Raw genomic sequence first — 10,370 nt, forward strand, 5'->3', positions numbered from 1 at the left:
GGATCATTTTGAAAGTAAAGTTAACCAAAAAAATAAGCTATCCTCGCCTTTAGCATATTAGCATAAGAAGCAGAGGGTAGCAACACTTGAAAGGCCACACAACATAATGACAATTCTCAAATGAACTCGCGGGACGCCATTCAATGGAATCAGATTAAGTCTGACTAAAGTGCGGTTATTATCAATGACCATAATAGATAATGTTGATTTGATTCTCATATACTTATATATACTGTCCCTAGATATTTATCACCTTGAGTCAATAAATAGGTCACTTAATAAAGAGACTTAAAGCCCAACTAAACATCCTGTCGATCACATTACTCATGCATTATCGAAATGCTATCAACATGTTGGCTTCAATGGACATTGAATTCAATTCCTTTTTGTACTATTTTTAGAGGTATATGATTGCGCGGGATCATCCATGAAATTGAATTTTAAGTTTGACAAAATGATGGACTATTTATTACTCTGTTGATACTAAGATTGGTGTTGAATGTTGAATGCTCATATCATCATAAGGCTAGCTAGTGAACTTCTCTCACGAGCCGATACTTCTGAGCTCGGGTGAAAAGACAAGACAGTGTCAAAGACAACAATCATTAGGCTAGCTAGTGAACTTCTCTCACGAGCCGATACTTCTGAGCTCGGGTGAAAAGACAAGACAGTGTCAAAGACAACAATCATTAGGCTAGCTAGTGAACTTCTCTCACGAGCCGATACTTCTGAGCTGGGGTGACAAGACAAGACAGTGTCAAAGACAACAATCATTAGGCTAGCTAGTGAACTTCTCTCACGAGCCGATACTTCTGAGCTCGGGTGAAAAGACAAGACAGTGTCAAAGACAACAATCATTAGGTTAGCTAGTGAACTTCTCTCACGAGCCGATACTTCTGAGCTGGGGTGACAAGACAAGACAGTGTCATAGACAACAATCATTGGCTAGCTAGTGAACTTCTCTCACGAGCCGATACTTCTGAGCTCGGGTGAAAAGACAAGACAGTGTCAAAGACAACAATCATTAGGCTAGCTGGTGAACTTCTCTCACGAGCCGATACTTCTGAGCTCGGGTGACAAGACAAGACAGTGTCAAAGACAACAAGAAGAAAAAGACGACGAGACGACGAAGACGAAGAAGAAGAAGGAACAGTTTATGATACAACAACAACAACGGTCTAATATGATAAGCCGAATATCTTTATTCAATATCAATATCACCTTGTAAGCTCAGCTTGAAGGAATGTCAAAACATCTTTCTGACGCAGGGGGCTTGGCGGTGGAATCTAGCAGGCAGACTCTGCCCATGCAGTCTGCCAGAAGCCTCTACTCGCAGCCATAGAACCTCCTGATCTTAATGAGATCTTTGGCACTGAGATAATCCCGCTGACCAATGGTGTACTTGTCCGTGTCGTGAAGTTGGGTGATGGTCGGGTTGTGATAATCGGCGGCGAAGGCAGTCGCCTTGTAATGCATCACCGAGTTGTAGTCATACTTGGTGTCGAGGTGGTCGATCTGGCTCGGGCTGTTCTTGATGAAATTAGACTCGGCTCCTGAAAATGACAATAACTTGTATGTGTCCTCTCTTTACTTGTACCCTTTTCTCCATGAAGGGTTGGTTGTAATTAATGGATAATCATTCATTCTTTGTTATCAATGCGATCACATGCATTGGCCACTTCAAAGTTTTTAGCCAACGTCTAATTATCAAAACTCCAACTTATTTGCATGAATTGTATCTTAAAATTTTGCCACAGGACGCAATTTTCAATTGGTTTCAGACACAGTGGTGATATTCAAATAGAAAAAGTGAAAATAAAGAAGGTATCTTGTCAATTTGGGATCGTTGTATTGGCTACACTTTTCTCACCCTTTCTAATGGCAGTCTCGTTGACGAAGATCCAGTCGTCACGGTCGGCCCGGGAGTGCTCGTGCCAGAATCCCAGCGCATGGATGAACTCGTGCATGACTCTGCCCATCTGGTTGTAACATAGCCCCGGGGCCAGCACCAGCTCCTGTTTCTCCAGGCTCGGGATCCGACCAATGTAACTAGCGCACCTGGGGAATAGAAATGAAGGCCCGTTTTAACCGAAAATGCACTGAAATAAATTAATGAGGTGACCCAACCGAATAAGTTACCCAAAATCTACCGGCGAAGTGACCTAACTGAATGGTGACAAAAAAAATCTGCCGACGAAGTGACCGCGTGCACACCATTCAGGGTACCACCCATTGCCCGATTGCAAAGTGACCCCGGCGACCGAACAAGTGACGAAAAATGAAGTCACAGGATTTGTCTTTGGAGAAAGAAGAGCAAAGCCCGTCATTCATGTCATTTTGCCGGATGAGGACCAACTCGCCGCGGGTAAGAGACACGTAAGGCTTGCGAAACCTGGCTAATGTCATTTGCACTATAGCTCAGTACGGCCAGTGCATTTACAAGTATTTGTGCTGTCGTCCAGTCAATCGATCTAATGAAAGAAGAAATCATTAAATGATAAAACATTATTATGCAAATTGACACTAGGCCGGTCTGTCTTTGGAGGGGTGGAAGAAAGAAAGGAAGAAAGTAAGAAAGGAAGGAAGGAAGTCTAATGCTTGAATGGTGTGACGTCAAATGTATTGTCCTTGGTTATGATTGGTCGCGGTTGATTTGAACGCCAGTCAGTTATGGTGTGTGAGTGAACTGCGAAGGACATCGCAGGAACACTTTCTCCGATTTCAAACGTAAAAATGCCTTCAATATTTGAGGAATCAAGTCAAAACTGCTGCAGCCGAAGGTAGGGCAAAGTGTCTTTGTTCGATTCAGTGTATTTTCGATTGGTTTCAGCAGGTTTTTATTGTAATTATAAAAATGATGTTGAGGCAGGAATGAACTGCGCAGGTAGACATTTTAGTCGCAACCCCACCTATACGTTACTTCACCGGCCTTTTGTAAATCAGGTTCATATCATTCTAATAGCTGTTGCTAATTTAAACAAACATTCTTTTGGCTCCACTATCCCGACTGTGGTGTAGCACCCGACTATAACTGGCATGAATAGGGAATACGCTGGTTATGGATGTCAGATAGTGGTTCCCTGATATTTGCAAACAATTTCACTGGACGTAACCCACGCGGCGACACCAAGGACCGCTGGCTGATCTATTGATATGTTCGCAGTAGGGTGTCAAAGTCGGAGAGACGAAGAGCCACTCGTCTCTTGTAGGGGGTTCATTGGAAGTGTTTGCATTTGTTAGCCTATATAAACACAAGATTTTAATCCTTGTCTCGGGTGTCTTTGAGAGAACTGATCACACACAACTCCCAACCTACTCGTCAGCCAGCTGACAGATTACCTGGGTCGAACGTGTTGCTGAGATGTTTTTGAAGAGATACTTGTGGCTGTCGGAGAGACTTCTTGTCTGAACAGTACCATTTCGCCCCCTCTAAGGCATATCAGTGGTAACTTATAAACACAAGATTTTAATCCTTGTCTCGGGTGTCTTTGAGAGAACTGATCACACACAATTCCCAACCTACTCGTCAGCCAGCTGACAGATTACCTGGGTCGAACGTGTTGCTGAGATGTTTTTGAAGAGATACTTGTGGCTGTCGGAGAGGCTTCTTGTCTAAACAGTACCATTTCGCCCCCTCTAAGGCATATCAATGGTAACTTATAAACACAAGATTTTAATCCTTGTCTCGGGCTACTAGCCTCCTCTGAGGTTTAGAGGAATCAAGATATCTTTAGTATTTCCACCTATATCACTCTGATAGACCATAAGCGGTCATCATGTTATTGCCAGGAAAGATGAAGGAGTCGCAGTCCTATAATTTACATTGTGATTGGCTGACTGAAAGATGGGACTTGTGGAAATCTTGATCTTGAATATGACCCTTACTAAGTCTGTGACTCTAAAATCAGTGTTGAAGCAAACTCTATGGAATTCGGATCTGAGACACTCGCTATGATATTGAAATATCTTATTTCATCTTCAGCAATAGACCAACTTGCCTTCCCGCGACTGACCCCGGTATCCTCTCATCGATGTCGACAAGCCAACCGTCCTACTCCTACCGACATATGGGACTCCTACCGACTTATGGGACAGGTTCATCATATTAAAAGCTGTTGCTGATTTAAAAAAACATTCTTTTGGCTCCACTATCCCGACTGTGGTGTAGCACCCGACTATAACTGGCATAAATAGGGAATACGCTGGTTATGGATGTCAGATAGTGGTTCCCTGATATTTGCAAACAATTCCACTGGGCGTATCCCACGCGGCGACACCAAGGACCGCTGGCTGATCTATTGATATGTTCGCAGTAGGGTGTCAAAGTCGGAGAGACGAAGAGCCACTCGTCTCTTGTAGGGGGTTCATTGGAAGTGTTTGCATTTGTTAGCCTATATAAACACAAGATTTTGATCCATGTTCGGGTGTCTTTGAGAGAACTGATCACACACAACTCCCAACCTACTCGTCAGCCAGCTGACAGATTACCTGGGTCGAACGTGTTGCTGAGATGTTTTTGAAGAGATACTTGTGGCTGTCGGAGAGACTTCTTGTTTAAACAGTACCATTCTGCCCCCTCCAAGGCATATCAATGGTAACTTATAAACACAAGATTTTAATCCTTGTCTCGGGTGTCTTTGAGAGAACTGATCACACACAATTCCCAACCTACTCGTCAGCCAGCTGACAGATTACCTGGGTCGAACGTGTTGCTGAGATGTTTTTGAAGAGATACTTGTGGGTGTTGGAGAGACTTCTTGTCTAAACAGTACCATTTCGCCCCCTCTAAGGCATATCAGTGGTAACTTATAAACACAAGATTTTAATCCTTGTCTCGGGCTACTAGCCTCCTCTGAGGTTTAGAGGAATCAAGATATCTTTAGTATTGCCACCTATATCACTCTGATAGACCATTAGCGGTCATCATGTTATTGCCAGGAAAGATGAAGGAGTCGCAGTGATTGGCTGACTGAAAGATGGGACTTGTGGAAATCTTGATCTTGAATATGACCCTTACTAAGTCTGTGACACTAAAATTAGTGTTGAAGCAAACTCTATGGAATTAGGATCTGAGACACTCGCTATGATTGAAATACATGTATCTTATTTCATTTTCAGCAATAGACCAACTTGCCTTCCCGCGACTGATCCCGGCACCCTCCCATCGATGTCGACAAGCCAACCGTCCTACTCCTACCGACATGGACATAACAGAACCTTCACCAAGATGAAGAATACTAGTAACTCGGCGTACATGAATTGATGACTCGGGATAGGTGTAATAGTAAATGCCCTCAGGATAGATTGTTCCGGGGACGAATGATATCATTATTCATAATGTCTGAGGTATTGACGGTCATTGGTCTCAGTTTAACAATACCTCAACCCAAAACAAACCGGGGAAGGACACTGTTGCTAGTGGGACATTCCAAACTGCTACACTGATACGATTCCCGCCAAACCTGAGCGCCACCTGCATGCTCCCGCATGAAGTCCACACAGGGCTTCTTGATGGAAATATCTTTTTGTTAAACCTCCATCGCATTAGTGATTTTTATTCATTGACTGATCAAGATACCAACATGTTAGTAAGTTTAAAATATCAAATAAAGAATAAGAATTTTCACAATATTGCTGCAGTTCACTTCATTAAAAGGCCCAATCATAATCAGGGACGACATTTGGCACGTCCTTCTTGGGGCTGGTTGTTCCAACTAAAGGTCAATGTTTCCATAAGAGGGCCCCTTCCTCTCCTCACTTTCAAATGGACTGCCATTGAAACGCACAGGAAGCAGTTTTAGATATTTAAGTTGATAAGGTCGATGTAACTTGCAAGGAGACACACGGCGGCTGGTGCCTCTTCAGCCAACTGTCGAATAACCGCGATTCTAATGAACGGGGCGAAATGAGATAACTTACGAAAACATTGAGTTCTGGATGTAGACGCGGTTTGGATGGACTTTCACATCGCCACTGAAAGGTACGAATCTCACGCAGTCTGCGGTTAAGAAATTAATGTATTCCATTGCCTTCAGGACAGTGGCCCGATTGTCTTCCCCTGGAAGTAAGAAAGGACATTAAGCGTTACCCCGTGTAACAGAAAACAAGTCCGCGTGGATGTAAGTCCAAATACAGCCTGAGTAGAACGTTAAGTTGGCCATGATCGTTGTTTTTAAACCCTATCGGCATCTAGAAATAACCAAAGCATACATGCGAAGGCATTTCTGTTGAGAGACATATTCACCCCGAGGCCAACATCTCCTTCTTTTCCTTCGACCTACAATTCCTTGTACTCACCTGTCAACATGAACGGTGAGCCGTTTGTTCTCCAGCCTGGCTTTTATAGAAAGCCTATTCTGGAGACATGCAACACGATAGACATGATAGTTCACTTACGGACATGCTGAGAGATCTCATAGATCAATTCATTGTTGGGCCATTTATTCGTCAGGTCGGTGACGGCATTTCGCCTTGACTGAAAGAAAGGAAATCGGGGTAACTAATGTGAACTGAACTAAATCACCATTGGAAATCTCATGCCAGACAGATACGTAAGTGAGTTATTGCCAACGCGGACGCCTGTCCCGTCATCAGGAACTCGAATAATGGGATAGGCGTTCGCGTTGGCGTTTCGGGGATTGTGAAACCTCCCAAATATCACAGCCCGTCAAGGTGAAGCATATTTACCCTGCCAGATGCTCTCTCCAAGAGCGCTTCTTTTTGTTCAACGGTCAGCAAGATGTCACCCTCGAAGCCCCCTAGAAGAAGACGGAAATATGCTGGAGTTGGTACAAGTCGGAAGAATTTCTATGATTGAAAGCAGCATTTGGTCGGTGATGATTTTGTTTATATAATCACCACCTTTTGACTTACAGTCAGTAGCGAAATACAACGGAAATCAACAAGATGATGACTTTTTTGAGAAGACGACACACGTCAATGGTCCAAATGGAACGGCATGATTTGGTTTTGATTCAGAAGAATCTGAATTCTTAATTCTTAGTTGAGGCTACTCACCTAGAGATTCTTCCGGGTCGCCTGCAAAAACACATCAAACAAGATACATTTCAGGCACTCGAACGACGAAAGGCAGCTATGCCTTGGTCAATATCTTGAAAGCTTACACAGAAATACATTCAAACCAGAGAGTGACACGCGACGGATATAACTGACGACAGCACTGAAAACAGCAACCTGTGCTTATACGACCATCATCTGGGTGTTCACCGGTTCCCCGAGTCATCCCTTCACGTTCCCGACATGTTCCCGATAGCTATCGGACAGGCGGTGAACCACCTGCACGAAGACACTTGCTCGTTTTCTCTGAGCGTTGTTCTAGGATTGTTGATTCCTCAATTTCATGACGGTATCAAAAAGACATATATTACCAAAGCCTTGCACAGCATCCCATTCCACTTCCAGCACCGGGATGTCTTCCAAAGCTTCATTCAATGGGCGGAAACCTTCAAAATCCGTGCTTGGTTGTTGGTGGTCAACTGGGCCAAAGCTGTCAGGGACCGGGGTCGACTCATCTTGGTCTTTAACAGGCCCCGACCTGTCAGGGACAGGGGTAGGCTCTTCTTGGTCTTTAACAGGCCCCGACCTGTCAGGGACAGGGGCCAACTCCTCTTGATCTTTAACAGGCCCCAAGTCGTCAGGGACAGGGGTCGACTCATCTTGGTCTTTAACAGGCCCCGAGCTGTCAGGGACAGGGGTAGGCTCTTCTTGGTCTTTAACAGGCGCCGAGCTGTCAAGGACAGGGGCCAACTCCTCTTGGTCTTTAACAGGCCCCAAGTCGTCAGGGACAGGGGTCGACTCATCTTGGTCTTTAACAGGCCCCAAGCCGATAGGGATAGGGGTAGGCTTTTCTTGGTCTTTAACAGGCCCCGACCTGTCAGGGACAGGGGCCAACTCCTCTTGGTCTTTAACAGGCCCCAAGTCGTCAGGGATAGGGGTAGACTCATCTTGGTCTTTAACAGGCCCCAAGCCGTCCGGGATAGGGGCCGACTCATCTTGGTCTTTAACAGGCCCCGAGCCGTCCGGGACAGGGGCCGACTCCTCTTGGTCTTTTACAGGCCCCGAGTCGTCAGGGACAGGGGTAGGCTCCTCTTGGTCAGGCCCTGAGCCGTCAGGGACAGGAGTCGACTTCTCTTGGTCTTTAACAGGCCCCAAGCCGTCAGGGACAGAGGTCGACTCCTCTTGGTCTTTAACATGCCCCGAGCCGTCAGGGACAGGAGTCGACTTCTCTTGGTCTTTAACAGGCCCCAAGCCGTCAGGGACGGAGGTCGACTCCTCTTGGTCTTTAACATGCCCCGAGCCGTGAGGGACAGGGGCCGAATCCTCCTGGTCTTTAACATGCCCCGAGCCGTCAGGGACAGGGGTCGACTTCTCTTGGTCTTTAACAAGCCCCAAGCCGTGAGGGACAGGGGTCGTTTCTTGGTCTTTCAAGGCATCGGGAGCAGGGGTTGGCTCGTGGGTCTGCTCTGGTCGAAAGTAATCGTCCACTTGATTTTCGAATGCGATGCTCTGAAAGCGAAGTTAGGAGAAGCACAATGGCTTTTGAAAACCCCGCTTGAAAGAACATCCTTTAACCTCTCAGTAGCCCTTTATCATGATTATGCAAACAACCCGTCTGGGCCCGATTGTTCAAACGCACAAGAGTCACGTTATCCTTAACGGTTACGTTAAGTATCCTTAAGGATGTTGTCTCTTTCAGTTAAACCCATTAACATTTTCACGTCAAAAACTTAACGTTTCCCATAAAACTGACGTTGTTTTGAACAACTCAGCCTTGGTGTGATACTTTCCCCGAAATCGTCAGCCGAAAAGCATCGCTTTTTTGGAAAAAGGAAAGTGTGGACTGCGTTAGCGGTTGTTTAACTGGTTGTGTTTCCTCTAGGCAGAAATTATGTTCATTGATGAGAACCCGGGATGGGAGGTTCTGGAAGCTACTGGCCGACGTGACAAGAAGCCCTAGTTACATGAGTCCGAGCTATCAAAGATTCTATCGAGCGATCATAGTCTAATGTCTAGGCCTCTCGCAAAAATCCATAACAATCAGTACAATAGATAGGACGATTCAAACGAAGGACTATATTTAAGTTTACACCAGTACTTACCCGTGACCAAGCCAATCCTGGCAATATCAAAACGATGAGAAATAATGGAGACATTCTGTTTCTTCGGTAGCTGTGTGGAAACTGGACAAATGGGTCGCACGGCCGAAATGAATCCAATAAAATCCCTCTCAAACTCATCTATCAAGAACCTGTCTCCTCATGTGATTTTGTATTAACTTTGGATTAAACGGAATAGCGGGAAGGTTTGAATAAACAACACGATAGATTGGTCTTCATTTATCATTTCATTATATCATTTCCGAATGTAAACCTCGAGCATAAAATGTCACAGAAACATGACAACCAAAATCTTTTCGCAAACATTGCATGATAGAGTTTGCCAATGAAGACTTTCTGGCTCACTTAATACTTCGACCCCTGAGAGGTCTTGAAGATCGATCATTGCCCATAACAGTTTCGTAGACTCGAAAACAGATCAGTGCTCCATCTTGAAGATGGATCAGTTCGAGAGGTCTGCTTGGTAGCCCTACCAGTCTTATGGGGGAACAATCCATCTTTGGGGAGATGGTTTATTATGGGAACAACCCACCTTGAAGACAAGCATCAGTACTAGCTCTAGCTGGGAGAAGGTTTATTGGGGGAACAACCCGCCTTGAAGACAGGCATCAGTGCTAGCTCTAGCTGGGAGATGGTTTATTGGGGGAACAACCCGCCTTGAAGACAGGCATCAGTACTAGCTCTAGCTGGGAGATGGTTTATTGGGGGAACAACCCACCTTGAAGACAAGCATCAGTACTAGCTCTAGCTGGGAGATGGTTTATTGCGGGACAACCCACCTTGAAGACAAGCATCAGTGCTAGCTCTAGCTGGGAGATGGTTTATTGGGGGAACAACCCGCCTTGAAGACAGGCATCAGTACTAGCTCTAGCTGGGAGATGGTTTATTGCGGGATAACCCACCTTGAAGACAAGCATCAGTGCTAGCTCTAGCTGGGAGATGGTTTATTGGGGGAACAACCCACCTTGAAGACAGGCATCAGTACTAGCTCTAGCTGGGAGATGGTTTATTGCGGGATAACCCGCCTTGAAGACAGGCATCAGTGCTAGCTCTAGCTGGGAGATGGTTTATTGGGGGAACAACCCGCCTTGAAGACAGGCATCAGTACTAGCTCTAGCTGGGAGATGGTTTATTGGGGGAACAACCTGCCTTGAAGACACTTGGAGTCACTCTGTTTGAACCTAGTTTACCTGGAAGAACACATGATGAAATAACAGGCCTGGAACACAATGC

At 45.3% G+C, this 10,370-nt stretch overlaps 1 protein-coding gene and 1 long non-coding RNA gene across 2 annotated transcripts; one reads left to right on the plus strand and one right to left on the minus strand.

Moving 5' to 3' along the window:
• Positions 1-1,184: 1,184 nt before the first annotated feature.
• Positions 1,185-9,190, minus strand: LOC135486514 (uncharacterized). Its single transcript, XM_064769349.1, has 8 exons — positions 9,120-9,190; positions 7,389-8,526; positions 7,018-7,038; positions 6,688-6,758; positions 6,397-6,475; positions 5,920-6,058; positions 1,871-2,058; positions 1,185-1,553 (listed from the first exon to the last, which is right to left on the minus strand). Exons 1-8 carry the CDS (start codon positions 9,171-9,173, stop codon positions 1,327-1,329), a joined length of 1,917 nt encoding a protein of 638 aa, XP_064625419.1. The 5' UTR covers positions 9,174-9,190; the 3' UTR covers positions 1,185-1,326.
• LOC135486406 (uncharacterized) lies at positions 2,663-5,606 on the plus strand. Its single transcript, XR_010446694.1, has 3 exons — positions 2,663-2,780; positions 3,983-4,095; positions 5,119-5,606. It is a non-coding gene; the product is annotated as an uncharacterized LOC135486406 (long non-coding RNA).
• Positions 9,191-10,370: the final 1,180 nt, after the last annotated feature.

The sequence above is a fragment of the Lineus longissimus genome, chromosome 4 (genome assembly GCF_910592395.1).
Source record: "Lineus longissimus chromosome 4, tnLinLong1.2, whole genome shotgun sequence".
Taxonomy (NCBI): domain Eukaryota; kingdom Metazoa; phylum Nemertea; class Pilidiophora; order Heteronemertea; family Lineidae; genus Lineus; species Lineus longissimus.

What these genes read in the sequence shown, in the direction of transcription:
- LOC135486514 (XM_064769349.1), bottom strand. Translation starts at nt 9,173, where the DNA reads ATGTCTCCATTATTTCTCATCGTTTTGATATTGCCAGGATTGGCTTGG. An exon ending in CGACCCGGAAGAATCTCTAG is followed by an intron (nt 6,759 to 7,017) that starts GTGAGTAGCCTC and finishes GTCTTCTTCTAG; the next exon opens with GGGGCTTCGAGGGTGACATC. An exon ending in TGAGATCTCTCAGCATGTCC is followed by an intron (nt 6,059 to 6,396) that starts GTAAGTGAACTA and finishes TCTTACTTCCAG; the next exon opens with GGGAAGACAATCGGGCCACT.